The sequence below is a fragment of the Rhinatrema bivittatum genome, chromosome 4 (assembly GCF_901001135.1).
Source record: "Rhinatrema bivittatum chromosome 4, aRhiBiv1.1, whole genome shotgun sequence".
NCBI lineage: Eukaryota > Metazoa > Chordata > Amphibia > Gymnophiona > Rhinatrematidae > Rhinatrema > Rhinatrema bivittatum.
This window is the reverse complement of record NC_042618.1, coordinates 43,409,465-43,426,211: the sequence shown is the minus strand read 5'-3', so window position 1 is coordinate 43,426,211 and position 16,747 is coordinate 43,409,465. Positions and strand designations below refer to the sequence as shown.

Here is a 16,747-nt window from a genome sequence, read left to right as displayed (position 1 = left end):
ATGCTCAGTCACAGCACCATCAGCGCACCCGTCACTGGCAAGCTGGCCCACCATGCCTAAAGCTGATAAGGGTCCTGCTCTGTGAGGCAGCTCAATTATTGACTTTATTTTATGGTCAATCTAATGACCAAATGCTTATCAGTGAACAATCAGGTGCCTGCACCAGGAGGATGACCCTTAGATTATGTTTGCCAGTATTGCTCATTAACAAATAATTGGATTCTCTATTCCACGGTTCACCTACATTTAAAATATGAAAAAAAAAATGTTTTCAGTCTATCAAGAGTCCAGAGGCAGTTTAATAAAAACACTGATTTGGTTTGGGTGAGAAATACATGGTAGATATCACAAACGCACTACACACAAGACCTGTTACCAAAGTCAGACTGCAGGAGTCTTAGGAAAAATGAACACCATTAAACTCTTAAATAATTACAACAGTGAAGAGACCACCAGCAAAAAGAACTGTCCTGCCTCAATCTTCACCAAACACACTTCTAAGAAACTTAAGGACACTGGGAACTGAGCAGCACAACTGGGACGGATGCATACATTTTGCATTTCAAGTTATCGACCAGTAGGAAGTAGGAGCTCAAGAAAGCATGGGACAAGCACAGATCTTTGAGAGAGAGGAAGGGTAGATTGGGAGAGGAGGTGTAGATGGGGAGATTGGATGGGCCATTTGTCAGTATACAAAATTAAATAAATACATTTTTATGTTTTGGTGAACAATCAACTTTAATTAGCTTCTGTTTTGTTTTTTTCCTGGACACTTTCTTTAACAGAGAACACCTGAACCACCATCAGAAAAAGTAAACATCTGGGCTATCACATGGCTGAGAGCATCTATTTTTATATCCAAAATATAATGATCATTTGTCAATCCAAAATATAAAGAAGTTGAGGAGGCAACAACTACCTTATGAAGAACGAAGCTGCCGCCGAAGTACCTGCAGAAACCCCAGCGGGAGCAACCAAACTCTGGGAGCTGCCCGCTTCAGTTTGGTCACTGTTGCTCTGCCCAGAGGTCACCTGGATATTCTGGCCATCCCTTCCACCTTCTGCTGTCATGGGTTCCGTCTAAAAAGAAAAAGCAGGGATACAACAGCTAATAAACGATCATGTCATCATTTGGGTAAATGAGTCACCGCAAGAGCGAGGATAAGGAACGAAGGTGGACGGGCCCGGCCTGCGGAGGCCTGAACCGGGGCGGGGGTGAGTAAAAACTGCCTCTCTGTGGCAAACGCACAATACGAGCGCCTTTTGTTACGAGCGATGCGCAGTTAAAATAGCTTGACAAGCGTGGAGAAATGGAAAATGATTAAGCAGAACACTTTTTGTTTTGCAGGGTTATTTTGTGGCTGACAGGACGCTGCATTTGGCTGAGTTCTAACTGTCAGGAGTTATTTCTTCAGAGGCGCATCACACACAGGGCCCTCTCTGCTTAAAGGGAACTTACCAAACAGTCACAAACGTTTCCGCATGAATGCCCATACAAAGCCAAGTGAGAAGCGAGTCGGCCTGCTTTATGTGCCCTTGCCCTGCACCGTCCTTTATATTCATCAGGCTCTGCAGTAAGGCTTTCCTGTTTCGCCTACGGCACAGTACAAAAACTGTTTGGGGAGCCACCCATCTGCACTACTGCCCTGAGGTGAACGCCGCGGAAACAGGGTATGTTGAAGCAGACCTGGCCCAAACACCCATACCTCCCTTCAGGAATCATCTTGATTTTTTAACTCCATTAGCCCTGCCAATGTCAAGAGACAGGAAACTTCTGGGCCTCAGGAGACCCAATCTCCATCAGTCAAAGTGGCTTTTTTTTTTTTGTTTCCAAGACAACGTGCATGACCAAGGTCACTAATGGCTTAAATTGTCTAATACACCACAAGGTACTGTTTCTGGTCTTTACGGCCCCCCACTACATGATTCTTTCAGAACTGAGAACAGAATGAACCTGGAGACTAGACTTAACTAGCACAATTAAAATGTAATGGCATTGAAACGGGTCTCACTGGTACCTTTTCCTCCCTGGCAATGTGGTCGCTGAGTGACAAGAAAAGCTGCATCTTTGGCTTAAATGACAGGGTGACCACACATGCAGGGATTAAAAAAAGAAATGAGGTTATCTGCATGTGGTCCCAAAGCATTTTGGGATTAGTAGTTTTTTGGTTTGGTTTCATTCCTTCTTTCACAATAAGGCTACAAAAGCTAAGGAGTCCGATATGTGAAAGGCTTTCCCCATGTGTCAATAGTGCTTTGAGAGCCTATGACACCACAACGTGCACCTTCTCCCAGTGTTTGAAATAACCTCCACATAAGTGTAATGTTAATCATCCTGGCTTATTTACTGTGCTTTTAATACTATACATGTTTATAATGTATGGGCTAGCGCCCCATCACAGCAACTCCAAAGCCCACACATCAAATTAAGGCTTAAGCTGTAAAGTCCTCTCCTGACGTTAATCCAGTCTGATGTCCAGGATTCCCTCTTGGGGGAGTGAGGAGAGATTACTTCCTAGGCCCTGAGCATTGTCCACATTTAATTCGTTATTAAAGTTTCCAGCTTAACTTTTACTAACGAATGATAGGAATTGATGAAAATGTTTAATTACATGTTCTTATTTCTTTAAAAACCCATTGTACATTGAAAGGTGAATTTTAAAAGCCCGGCGCGCGTATTAATTAGGGGATGCGCAAATAAGTCGGGCTCGCACATGCCGACCATATTTTTAAAAAGCACCCGTTTACACGCTTAAATGCCGCAGCTTGCACTTCCCAAAACTTTTTAAAAATGGGGGGTGTATGGGCGTGCCAGGGCCTGGCCAAGATATGCGCACGTAAATATGCATCCTGGCACATGCCAAGGTCCCCTGCTGTGTAATTTTACTTCTGCTATTGATGAGGTGCAAGTTATAAAAGAAAAAGATCAAGCCATTTCGGAGGAATTTAAAGAGTCTGGGGTAACTGGAGGGCGCACAGGCTATCAAACCAGGAGAATCAGGAGGACCTAGCTGTTCAACTGGGTGAACTGGTGGATGAATAGTAAACTGGTAATGGTGTAACGTGTACCCCTTTTAAGATACCCCAACTTATGTGGTAAAATTGTGATTTGCATGCCCATGCATGCGCCCACTTAAAATTTGGCACACATGTACACAGGGCCAGGCTGTTTTAGAATATGTGCGCACATACGCGTGCAAGTTATAAAATGGCCGCATCCCAGGGCACCGGCCAATGTACGTGCGCCAAAGTGCGCCCGCACACCGGTTTGAAAGTTACCATCTTTAGATCTTCAATAAATTTGTGACCTTCTACCTTCCAATAAATGTATTCTATTGTTAAAGTCAGTTGTTTCTTTTAGTCCCACTCCTGCCCAATCACTGGGATAGTTTTTGAGCTTCCCCTCGATAGCTGCTGAGTAGGACGATGTCCCCATTTAGACGTGTTAATGTGATGTCCCAGTTTTCCTACCTTCAATCCTCACTTCCCTGATTGTAACTGGATGGTACCTCCATGCTCCTCTTCCAGGGTTATCTTGATGGGATGGGCGCGCGCCTCTGTTCTATCGAAGGTCTGCTCGCTCTCTCACTGTGAGAGACACCATTTCCTTAAGATGGTAAGGAAACTGAGTGCCTGGCCCCTAAGGTACTCAGACAAATGGCAAAGGGAAAATTCTTAGCAAAAAAAAAATGGGGAAACCAAAACCAGGGAAGGAAGGGGTGGAAACATTTCCTTCTCCAAACACAAGGTTTCCAAAAAACATGGTAAATCTCGAGAGACCCAAAAGGTCCTTTCTTAAGAAAATAAACAAAACAAGAACAGCAGTGGGTCATGCTGCCCCTACAAGGGGTAACTAAAAAAAAAAATCCCCGCCTTAAAATGGCACAGGTCTCACCATCTCCGTCTCCCTCATGGGGGAGCTGAAACCCAACCATTACTACTACTCCTGTTCCCCGCCCCCCATGACAAATGGAATATTCCTCTCAATAGAGATCCTTTAGATTCTCCACACAAAGCTTTGTACATTTATCATTGTAACTTGCCTACAGCACTGTTCTGAGAGGCGAGAAATAAACAGAAACAAATAAATAAAATATATATGTTGAAAAATGTCTAACTTTTCCATAAAGGCACCTGTAAACACTGCTGTCTATTTATTATTCTATGTCGCATGACACGGAAAACTGAGAAATCCAGAAAGACCCCATCCAGAAAAAATAGACATTTTTTATATAATTAAGGTTTTAGCTTTTGCCATTTTTCTTCTTTTCTCCTTCTCTTTTATCTTTGTTTACTTTTACAAAATAGCTATGCTGGGCCGATCGATCACGCCAACTAACCCAGGCGAGTCCCCGGTTGTGTTAATGTACTGATCATAAATCTTACAGCATTTTACCTATTGCAGAAAACCATTTGCTAGCACTCCACAGATAGATGCGTTCCGAAGACCGGAGCAAGTCCAGTTCCAGTGCCAGATATTCTTAATGCCAAAATGTGGGACCAAGACCTTCCACATCTGAAAGACAGCAACACGGAGCCCACTTCTTTCAAAGCTAAGTACTGCCTAAGCAACGTGATGTCATAGGCTTAGGTGCAGCCTAAAATGCGCTGCAGGGTAAAAGAGCCACCTGCAAAAAAAATATATGTACACATTCCTGAAAATGCAGCCAATCCCAATCCAGCACCAGAAAAGGATTCAACAGATTCCCAAGACTATGGGATTATTTTTACTGTAAACTAAAATTGAGGCATACATGGGGGCTGAGGATGTCCTTATAATTCAGGAAGGCGTCACAATAAATATCTGTCAGAAGAGTTAATTGCTTCACATCTCACAATGTATGATATTTGTGGCATCTGAAATACTGCGCTGACATTTCCAACTAATTAGTTAAAATAAATTTCAGAAAAGAGACAGCCTTGTAATGAAGCACAAATGTAATTAAAACACTCCCTGGGATGCCACCAAAACTTTAAATGCAAAGCTGCCACAGATCCAGTTTTACATCTATTCATTACAAGGAAAAAGACCGGGCGCATATCTGTCCCTTCCATGGGGGAGGCATGCACGTGTGACAACGTCCCTGCGTAGAATTTATAAAGCACGTCACTGGGGCACTGCCCTAATCTTACAATGCTGGCACCTTTGATTGATCTGCCCTGGTGCTGAGGATATATTTTGTGAGATCTGTGACAAGGGCAAAAAGGAAGGAAAGGAGATTGTGCCTTTTCTCTGAATGCTGTCTCTTCACTAAAATATGGTGTGGGTTTTTTTTAATTAGCTGGTATGGGAAAATAACCATAATTAAAGAGGCATTTCAGCCTTGCCAACTCAAAAAGTTAGTTAAGTTGAAACTATAGCATCATATATTGTAAAAAGGAACATAAATGCCCTCCTTTGGCAGCCCCAGCACCCAGACACAGGCCGCAAAATCACTGCAAAAATAAGCTTTCAAACTCCATTTCTCCTTCAGAGGCTTATTCAATCAAGTTTTAAACATAGGCGCCAGGGAAAATGTTTTTCTCTTTATTGCTTTCTTTGCTCTTTTACTCTCTTTTGCGTTATGTTATATTTGTCTTTATTTTCGATGGGGTTGTATTTTTTTTTTATTTTTTCCCAGTCTCTTCTCCTTCCTTTTATTAGTCATAAGAACATAAGAATGTGCCATACTGGGTTAGACCAAGGGTCCATCAAGCCCAGCATCCTGTTTCCAACAGTGGCCAATCCAGGACATAAGAACCTGGCATAAGAACCTGGAGTGCTAAGTCTATTCCACGTTACCGTTGCTAATGGCAGTGGCTATTCTCTGTGGGGCGAATTTTAAAACGAGCGCGAATAGCCTACTTTTGTTTACGCTCCAGGCGCAAACAAAAGTACGCTGGATTTTAGTAGATACGCGCGGAGCCGCGCGTATCCGCTAAAATCCTGGATCGGCGCGCGCAAGGCTATCGATTTCGTATAGCCTGCGCGCGCCGAGCCGCGCAGCCTACCCCCGTTCCCTCCAAGGCCGCTCCGAAATCGGAGCGGCCTCGGAGGGAACTTTCCTTTGCCCTCCCCTCACCTTCCCCTCCCTTCCCCTACCTAACCCACCCGCCCGGCCCTGTCTAAACCTCCCCCTTACCTTTGTCTGGGGATTTACGCCTCCCAGAGGGAGGCGTAAATCCCCGCGCGTCAGCGGGCCTCCTGCGCGCCGGGACGCGACCTGGGGGCGGGTCCGGAGGGCACGGCCACGCCCCCGGGCCGCCCCGGGCCGTAGCCACGCCCCCGGAACGCTCCCGACAGGCCCCAAAAACGCCGCGCGGTTCGGGCCCGCCCCCGACACGCCCCCCGACACGCCCCCTCCGAAAACCCCGGGACTTACGCGAGTCCCAGGGCTCTGCGCGCGCCGGTAGGCCTATGTAAAATAGGCTTCCCGGCGCGCAGGGCCCTGCTCGCGTAAATCCGCCCGGTTTTGGGCGGATTTACGCGAGCAGGGCTCTGAAAATCCGCCCCAATGTGAACTTAATAGCAGGTAATGGACTTCTCCTCCAAGAACTTATCCAATCCTTTTTTAAACACCGCTATACTAACTGCACTAACCACATCCTCTGGCAACAAATTCCAGAGTTTAATTGTGCGTTGAGTAAAAAAGAACTTTCTCCGATTAGTTTTAAATGTGCCACATGCTAACTTCATGGAGTGCCCCCTAGTCTTTCTATTATCTGAAAGAGTAAATAACAGATTCACATCAACCCGTTCTAGATCTCTCATGATTTTAAACACCTCTATCATATCCCCCCTCAGCCGTCTCTTCTCCAAGCTGAAAAGTCCTAACCTCTTTAGTCTTTCCTCATAAGGGAGCTGTTCCATTCCCCTTATTTTGGTAGCCCTTCTCTGTACCTTCTCAATCGCAATTATATCTTTTTTGAGATGTGGAGACCAGAATTGTACACAGTATTCAAGGTGTGGTCTCACCATGGAGCGATACAGAGGCATTATGACATTTTCCATTTCATTCACCATTCCCTTTCTAGTAATTCCCAACATTCTGTTTTAGGGATTTGAATCGTTTTTCTGACAATTGAAAATATCGTACGATATTTTTCAAGCTCGTCAGAAATCGGGGGCTGCCCGAAGCAGATAGGAAAACCCCACAAAATTGTTCATGGGGTTCTCTTATCGTTTTGGGGGAGGGTGGGAAAAATGGCATACAAAAACAACCCGTAAACCCACCCCGACCCTTTAAAACATATCCTTTAGCTTCCCGCACCCTCCCGACCCCCCCCCCCCTAAAACTTTTAAAAATGACCTGGGGGTCCCGGGAGCCATCTCCTGCTCTCGGGCTGTCGGCTGCCACTAATCAAAATGGCGCAGATGGCCCTTTGCCCTCACCATGTGACAGGGTATCCGTGCCATTGGCTGGCCCCTGTCACATGGTAGGAGCACTGGATGGCCCGCACCATCTTTAAAAATGTCGCGGCGTGATGTCATAGATCCGATGGCCCTTTGCCATTACCATGTGACAGGTAAGGGCAAAGGGCCATCGGCGCCATTTTGATTAGCGGCAGCCGATGGCCCGAGAGCGGGAGATGGCTCCCGGGATCCCCACTGGACCACCAGGTTATTTTAAAAAGTTTTTGGGGGGAGGGTTGGGAGGGTGGGGGAAGCTAAAGGATATGTTTTAAAGGGTCGGTGTGGGTTTTTGTTTATCAGCTCGGGCGCAGCTGATAAAAAAAAACCCGATCGGACCGCACGAAAGAGATTTCACTATAGTCCCCGAACCAGGAATCGGAACCGATTCCGGTTCAGATTCACATCTCTATTCTGTTTCCTTTTTTGACTGCCGCCGCACACTGAACTGATGATTTCAATTTGTTATCCACTATGATGCCTAGATCTCTTTCTTGGGTGGTAGCTCCTAATTTGGAACCTAACATTGTATAACTATAGCATGGGTTATTTTTCCCTATATGCATCACCTTGCACTTGTCCACATTAAATTTCATCTGCCACTTGGATGCCCAATTTTCCAGTCTCACAAGGTCTTCCTGCAATTTATCACAATCTGCTTGTGATTTAACTACTTTGAACAATTTTGTATCATCTGCAAATTTGATTATCTCACTCGTCTTATTTCTTTCCAGATCATTTATAAATATATTGAACAGTAAGGGTCCCAATACAGATCCCTGAGGCACTCCACTGTCCACTCCCTTCCACTGAGAAAATTGTCCATTTAATCCTACTCTCTGTTTCCTGTCTTTTAGCCAGTTTGCAATCCACGAAAGGACATCACCACCTATCCCATGACTTTTTACTTTTCCTAGAAGCCTCTCATGAGGAACTTTGTCAAACGCCTTCTGAAAATCCAAGTATACATCATCTACCGGTTCACCTTTATCCACATGTTTATTAACTCCTTCAAAAAAGTGAAGCAGATTTGTGAGGCAAGACTTGCCCTGGGTAAAGCCATGCTGACTTTGTTCCATTAAATGATGTCTTTCTATATGTTCTGTGATTTTGATGTTTAGAACACTTTCCACTATTTTTCCTGGCACTGGCAAAGCCTCCATTTATCTACAGTGACCATTAACTGAAACCCAGGCAGCTTGGAAGAAGTCCTGCCAATGTCTTTCCCTCCCCTGGGCAAGGACCATGCCCAGCCTGCTCACTTTCCCCAGAACCTCTTCAGGGATTGCACCAACATTTACTTCTCTCCTCACAGCTCGGCAGGGGCCATGGTGGCCCTTGCCGAGCTGTGAGGCTCAGCACCTGGTTATGCCAATATGCATTACTCCCGCAGAGGACAGGACAACACGCTGGCCTTCCCCTGGCAGTCTGTCAGGAGGCACACCAGCATATGGTTCTCTCCCGGCAGCCCCATGCTTAACCTCACTGATGGCTAGATCTCTCCTGTCAGCTCACTATCAGTACATCCTACTCAATTTCAGCCCAGCATGAACTGCATGGGGTGGGCATGAGCAGTGACATTTTTGTCACCTGGATAACCAAGTGCCCAGGATGTTTTCACCCCGTGTACTCAACCCCAGCCACTCAGGTTTTCAGGACATATGCAATGTATAGGCATGAAATAGAGTTACATGTAATAGAGGCAGTGGAAGCAAATCTATCTCATGCCTATTTACTGTGGACATCCTGAAGACCAGACTAGCCGGGAGTGTCCTGAGAATGGCGGTCTTAGTCAACTGTATAGCTCTGAACAATACTGGGGAGCAATTTAACCCAACTGATATTTTGAGCCTGTGATGCCGACGCACCCCTTAAAATTCTATAGCCGAAGTTTCCAAACCTGCCCTGGGGGCCCCCCAGCCAGTTGGGTTTTCAGGATATCCCCAATGAATATGCAGGAGGTAAAACTTGCATGCTATGGCATACAACTGTTCTACAGGTCAAGAGTACAGTACACAGGCTTCATGGTCCCCTTTTTTCACTGCTTTGGATGGACCCCTCTTAAGCTTAGGAGCAAATCATGCCTGCTCAGTCAACAGTGGTACCCATCAGTGGCTAATTGTACTGCTGTGTTTTTAGTGATATGGACACCTGTCCAATGGGAAGTAGACTGAGACCAGCAGCTCATTTCACATTAACCAAACGGCTTTCAAACAGCAATGATTTTCAGTCGCTACCAATCTGCGCTGAATGCGAGCAGGGGCCATGCAGGTGAAGAGCTCCATAACCCTGTGCTAATTCCCTTGGGGCATCCAGTCCCCCTTTTGGTTTTCATTTGTCGCTTTCAAAATTCTGAAAGATATTACAGCTCATTACGGAAACTCATACCTGCCAAGCCCATTAAAAATGACATCATGCAAAGAAGTTTGAGAAACCGTAATACTTATAACACAGTTTTATGAAGAAAGGAAATGTAAGACCTGCTAAAGGCATGCAGGGAAAAGAATATAATACTATAGAGTAGTTGCCCACCCAATTTCGACCCAGGCCCAGTCAGCCGGAAGAGACTTGTTAGAGCAATACCATCGCGGGATCCCATCCCCATTACAGCGAAGAGGAGAGCCGGAGCTGCAAGGCCGCCACGGGATCCCATCCCCACGACGGTCGAAGAGGAGCACCGGAGCTGCAAGGCCGCCACGGGATCCCATACCCACGATGGTCGAAGAGGAGCACCGGAGCTGCAAGGCCGCCACGGGATCCCATACCCACGACGGTCGAAGAGGAGCACCGGAGCTGCAAGGCCGCCACGGGATCCCATCCCCATGACTGCGAAGAGGAGGACCAGAGTTGCAAGGCCATCACGGGATCCCATACCCGCGACGGCAAAGAGGAGAGCCGGAGCTGCAAGGTCAGGTGCCAGGACTCCTCCTTCTTCAGCCGCTGGCTGGTTAGGTTCCGTTGGTGACCAGTGGCCTTGCCTGCTGCCATACGGCCCACCGATCTTCGTGCTTGGGGGGGGGGAGAGGGAGTGGACAGCCTGTGCACGTGCACAGCTTCCGCCACCTCCCAAACAGGAAGATTGGTGGACTGTATGGCCTGAAAATAGCAGGAGGCCCTCAGGGGCCATAGTGAAGCTCATCTCACCACGGCCCGATGATAACAGGAGACCATGACGTGTGTGAGCTTGTATGTATGTGTGAATGAGTGAGAGCCTGTTTGTGTGTGCATGTGTCTGTGTGCGTGTCTGTGGGTGGGTAAGAATGGGAGCTTGAATGTGTGTATGTGTGGGTGAGAATGGGTGCCTGAGTGTGCATAAGAATAGAAGCCTGAGTGTGGGTCTGTGGGTGTATAAGAATGGGAGCCTGGGGGGGGGGGGAGAGCGTGAGAGTGAGAGCTTGTGTGTGTGTGTGTGTGTGTGTGTGTGTGTGTGTAGAGAATATGAGCTTCTGTGGGGGAGGGGGAAGCATATGAGAGTGAGAGCTTTGTGTGTACGAGGGAGTCTGTGAGAGAAAGCATGTGTGTGAGTGTGAGGGAGGAAGGGAAGAAGAGACACTGAAAAGGAATTAGGAAATGAGCGACAAGGGAAAAATGGGAAAAGAGACCGGGACCAACTGATTAGAAAAATACAAGGAACAGACAGCAAAGGTAAAAAAAATATTTTGAGATTTTAGCAATTTGAAAATGTCATCTTTGTGAACATGCATTTCTTATATTTTTGTATTTTGCTTTTTTCAGTAATCCACTGTTCAGAGTCTAGTTTTTCAGGCTTTCTATTTTGGTTTTATCTGCATGTTTCTGATTCTAATTTGTAGTCTCTTATTTCTGTATTAGGTACTTGCCAGGTTCTTGTGACCTGGTTTGGCCTCTGTTGGAAACAGGATGCTGGGCTTGATGGACCCTTGGTCTGACCCAGTATGGCATGTTCTTATGGTCAGTCTCTGTTTTGCCTGTGTGTGTGTGTGTGGTTGAAGTGCAGTATTTCTGCTCGCATGTAAATTTCTCTGTAGAGGTCCAGCTTGTTCTGTTATTCCAGTAGGTGATGTAATAAGTTCTAGGGCCTGGTATCGTATTTGCATTGCTGCTTTTTCATAAAGTTGCTGTTCTTTGAATTCTGAGAGTCAGTGCTGTGATTGTATGGCAAGGTTCTAGATGTCTCTTTCTTTGCAGGAGTTTGTGTTACTTCATAAAATAGCATTGGAGGGATAATTTTTGCTGAGGTGACACCAGAATTTGAATTTTTTTTTCATGTTAGTTGTAATGTGAATTGTCCTAGCTCTGCGCTGCACCTGTTCTGATGATTAATGATATTTTATTGTAGTTATGATGATTTCGGCTTTCTGCAAAGAGGATTTATGAAAGAATACATTAATTTTTGTTTTATTACATGATTGATTGAATCTGATTGTTTGTTTTCTTTGCTATTTACATGATATACTTGTACATTTATAAACTGTAATAAATATAAAATAAATTAATATAGATTAATAAGGGATTTTTAATGCTGGTAAATGCTTGAAATAATTGAGGTAAAATATTTTAAAGTTTCGTGCTGTTGCAAACTACTTAGAAAGCCATTGCAGGGTGCAGTATATGGCATTATTTATCAATAAGAATACAACTAGTGGGTCTCAGACCTGCATGCCTACAGCCCACCCATGTTAGCCTTGTGACCACCCAAAAAATCAATTCTGGCTATACCACTGCTATAGAGCAAAGTCTCGCAATTGCCATGGTGATAGCGTGTAACTCCTGAAGGAGGAAGCTTGTCCACCTGAGCTCTGCCTTCATAGGTAAAATTGTGAGGCAAAGGTGTGGTGGTGTAGTTCCATGGTTATAGTGCTGTCCAGTGAACTGAGCTCCTGAGATGCAAGTTCAAATCCTTCCTCTACTAACACACTGTGTATCTCAGCATAAATCATGCTATTGTCCTCTGCCTCACTTATCTGAGTACCCCAGGAAAATAATAATATTCCTTCCTCTCTCCTTGGCTTTTTTTTTTTGGGAAGCTTTCATGAAATCCAGTTACCCAGAAACATACAGCCACCCCACCCCACCCCCAGAGAGGTGGCTGGCTGGACATTGATGCAGTGCAACCAAAGAAATTAGAAAAAAAAAAAAGGAGGTGAGGTGGAGGAATAACTTGTGCAACGGAAGGGCAGAGGTAAAAGGCACAGATAATAAGAGGTTAAAGATGACCAAAAAGATGTAGGAACACTGGAAGACAAATACATAAGACAACTACAACTGAAAAACTAGAATAAAATACAGGACACATTTAAAGAATGCCGAAAACTGCTGAGATAACCGGAGATGAGACTAGGAGAAGGAAGTTGGCCTTGGAGGCTAGGCAGATGGGGAACCGAGGAAGAGTGCCCGGGCCGCTCAGCCAGTCAGGAGAAGAAGCTGACGGCCCTGGGCTCGGTTTCAGGTCCTCTGCAGCAGGAGGTGGCCAGCTACCGCTGTCACCAAGGTTTGAAATGAAAAGATTTGTAAAAACTCAGTACTGCCATTTAAAACAATATCAAAATTGTCATGCTGGGCATTTCAACAGAGTCAGAGGAACCCCTGTCAGTGAATAAAATGCAGGATTCCCAATCACTTTTCTTGGTCATTCCTGGCGAGATAAGAGAGCCAGTAAAGCAGGTTTGGGTCACGTGTAAATGAAAAGCATTAGACTAGTATGAGTGTTGATATTACGATTGCCGCTGCTGTCCAACTTTCTTAATTAAAACAACTCTGACAGAAGAATGTATAAGTTAGTTATCTAAGTCTGAAACCTGGTAACATTTCACTGTGGGGAAGTGCACTGTATTCCCCATCCTTCATCTTCCTGCTAAACATACACAAATCTAGACTTGCAGACACAAACACACACTCCTACCTGAAGCTGAAGCAGGGGGGATACCTGTTTGTTCCAGATGTGGCCGTGAATGGGTGAAACGCAAAGCTTCTGTCTGCATCCGCAGAGATTTAGGTAAAACAACTCTTCCGAAATTGCTCCTATTTGCTACCATTGCGTCAAGGGGGAACTACTCTGATTTCTGTATACATCTGAGGTTAAGAGCAATCCTGCTTCGTATATGCAACCACGGAAAAGTGTAGAAACCTCTTAATGCAAAGATGCAAAAAAAAAAAAAAAATCATAAATCAACTCCTTATAAACAAGAGCACAAAACAAAATCCATAAAAAGACAGCAAACGAAGACTGAAAGGGCTCACCAGCACTGTTAATTCAATCAAATACAAAACAATGACTCTAAAAATGAGTTATCAAACAGCATCACTGAAGTCGTAATGCTCGGAGATGACTCTTCTGCAGGTCTCTCCGAGCTTCTTATGGTGCCATTTTCCCCATTGTTTCCATGCAAGACACCAGAGCAATAAAGAGCCCAAAATGAGTCTCTCACATGAGCATTCACCCCCTTTCAAACTGCACCATCTCCATAGTAAGGACACTCCTCGCTCGGAGAGCAAATCTCATCTGAAAGAAGGGGCACCTCTACAGACTGTTAGGAGAAAGAGAGGCACGCTAGGCAAATTAATTACTGGAATAATGCACTTAAAGGCAATCCATAGCTTTTCATTAAGTTCTTAACTACTTTAATTAGTATTCTTAAAACTCATATGTAAACCGATCCACTCAGGAAACCAAGGCTCCAGCAGAAATGGCCCTCTCGTCATCTTTACATTAACATCTGGCACATCTACGGATGCAGAGCTGCCAAGGGACCCCATTTCTGGAGGGAGACTTTAGGTGAATCTTGGCTGCCTTTCACTTCTCTTGAGGCAGGTTGGTAGCTGGAGAGCAAATTTCAAATGGAGGAAGCAGGACTGCAAACAGCACAGTGCCCTGGGACCGATAAAAGGGCTCCCTCCATGAACGGGGGTGGCTTGGTAGTGCTGCCTGAAGTGCCCTGTAGGGTTGCCAACTGGCTCCATGCCACCAGGAACAGGTTAACCCGAGGCTTGTTTGACCCTATCTTGGTAATCCTATTCTTCTTAGGAAGCTCAACATGGAACAAAGTAAAAACCAAGACTGGATGGATGAGCCTTGTTCCTGGAGCCAGCGGTCAACCCAGGCACAGGGTCACAACGGGATTGCAGGGAATGGTCAGTACTAGGAAAACGCTTCGAGTTGTCTCCTTCAGCGCTGTGGTCAGTCCATGAAACAGGTTAATCACCACAAGCTGTTACTGCTTGGGTTTAAAACACGGGTCCCCAAATCCAGGAGGAGGCAGGGCCTGTTCAAGGATATTAGGCACATCTTACAGTCTTGAGATCCCATCCCAGACCTCCTCTCACACAGGTGAAAATTATGTATTTCTCATAACAGATTTCACATGCACTATATTTACAGGCACTGCTGTGATGCCAACCAGGAAACTGCAAAAAAAAAAAAAAAAAGACACTTGGAACGCACATGGTATCAGCCCTAATGTAACGTGTGATTTACTCCTATCCCTCAGAAAGCCATGAGGAAATCACAATTATAGTACCGTTTATTTCATTAGTGATTTATTTTAAAATGTTATATGCCGCATTAGCCCAGTCCTATGCAGCCTCCAGTAAAAACTTTCTTAAAAAATACATAGATGACACAGCAGAAATACTTTACAAACAGTAAACCAGCGACAATTCTAATAATCTCTCTAGCCTAACTCAAAGAAAAGGGGCCATAATAGTGCTCATTCTAATCAAACAGAAAACCTGTTCAAATAAATGCGTTTTCAGCTGTTTTTTTTTTACATTTTACCACAAGTCTATTTGCGTAGATTCATAAGGAACTGAAGAAACAGCATGGGAGGCTGTCTAACAAAGCCATGGGGGCAACAGTACAGAATTAGCAGCCGAATGTCCGATCTGGATTTCTTTATTGAACAGAGACATAAATTTGCAAACAAGCTCGGACATTCGGCTGCTGATTCATAAGGAACTGACATTGCGCCAGCTGCTAAGAACAGCCTCTCTCTGAATTCTGAAAGCTTAATCATCTTAAAGCTTGGAATATCAAGTAGGTATTGACCCTCCGATCGCAGACTCCTGACAGGACACCGAATTTTATGCATGGGATTAATACAGTGAGGAGGATCATCACTCAATGCATTATGCATCATGGTTAAGACCTTGTAATGTATCCAAAATTCCACAGGTAACCAGTGTAATGAATTCAATGCAAGGGTGATATCTTCATATTTAGAGGAGCCTGTCAGTATTCTAATGGCAGATTTTTGGAGTATTTGCAAGGCCTTAAGAGTGTATTGAGGCGGTCCTAAGTACAGAGAATTGCCTGTAACACATTTCGAAAGGTAGTCAAGCCCAGATACGGCTTTAGTCTCCAAAGCATACGAGGCTTCCAAAATGACCTCTGTACCAATGATTGAATGTGTACTTTGAATGACAAATCTATCCAGATAATCACTCCAAGATTTCTTGCCTGGTGTACAATCGGGATGTCATGGCCTTAAAAAGAAAACTCTGATGAAAAGGCCTTTTCTGCATTCTTACTTAAATATTGTAAACTTCCCATACCAAAACAGCACTAACTGCCAGCACTCAAATAGTAACAATCATACCTATGGAAAGACAACACTGCAAATATTACACCAGGCCCTAAAACATCAATATACCTTGTATTAAGAAAACAGAACAAACCAAGCTGCTATAGATCCCTACACAGAAACTACATACTGGCAGAATACCTCACCTCAATCACACATGCAGAACACATATAGGCCCTCACCAAATACAGAATAAAAGAGACCATAAAGTATAAATAGAAACAGGCAGATAAAAATTGAACTGAAAATCATAATAAGCCAGACTCTGTATATAGTGCAACAATACCATTCCTCAGAAAACTTAAAACAATAAAATCAAGAAATATAAAACATAACAGTAAAACCATACTAATAAAAAAAATAAATAGTTCAAATGGCTGATGAATGGAATAATACCAAATAATAAAAAATCATATAAACATTTTAAAACTTTTCCCAGCACCAATAATATATTTCAAAACAGCAGATATATCAAACATCATGGAACAAAGTCAGCATGGCTTTACCCAGGGCAAGTCTTGCCTCACAAATCTGCTTCACTTTTTTGAAGGAGTTAATAAACATGTGGATAAAGGTGAACCAGTAGATATAGTGTACTTGGATTTTCAGAAGGTGTTTGACAAAGTTCCTCATGAGAGGCTTCTAGGAAAAGTAAAAAGTCATGGGATAGGTGGCGAGGTCCTTTCATGGATTACAAACTGGCTAAAAGACAGGAAACAGAGAGTAGGATTAAATGGACAATTTTCTCAGTGGAAGGGTGTGGGCAGTGGAATGCCTCAGGGATCTGTATTGGGATCCT

At 44.4% G+C, this 16,747-nt stretch overlaps 1 protein-coding gene across 4 annotated transcripts in view; it reads right to left on the bottom strand.

The window, feature by feature from the left end:
* Positions 1-16,747, bottom strand: part of KIF26A (kinesin family member 26A) — a 234,830-nt gene that overhangs the window by 112,259 nt on the left and 105,824 nt on the right. For all 4 annotated transcript variants that reach the window (XM_029598057.1, XM_029598058.1, XM_029598060.1 and 1 more), the window contains one exon: positions 920-1,080. In XM_029598057.1, the coding sequence (XP_029453917.1) occupies positions 920-1,080 (161 nt within the window). The remainder of the gene's footprint in view (positions 1-919; positions 1,081-16,747) is intronic.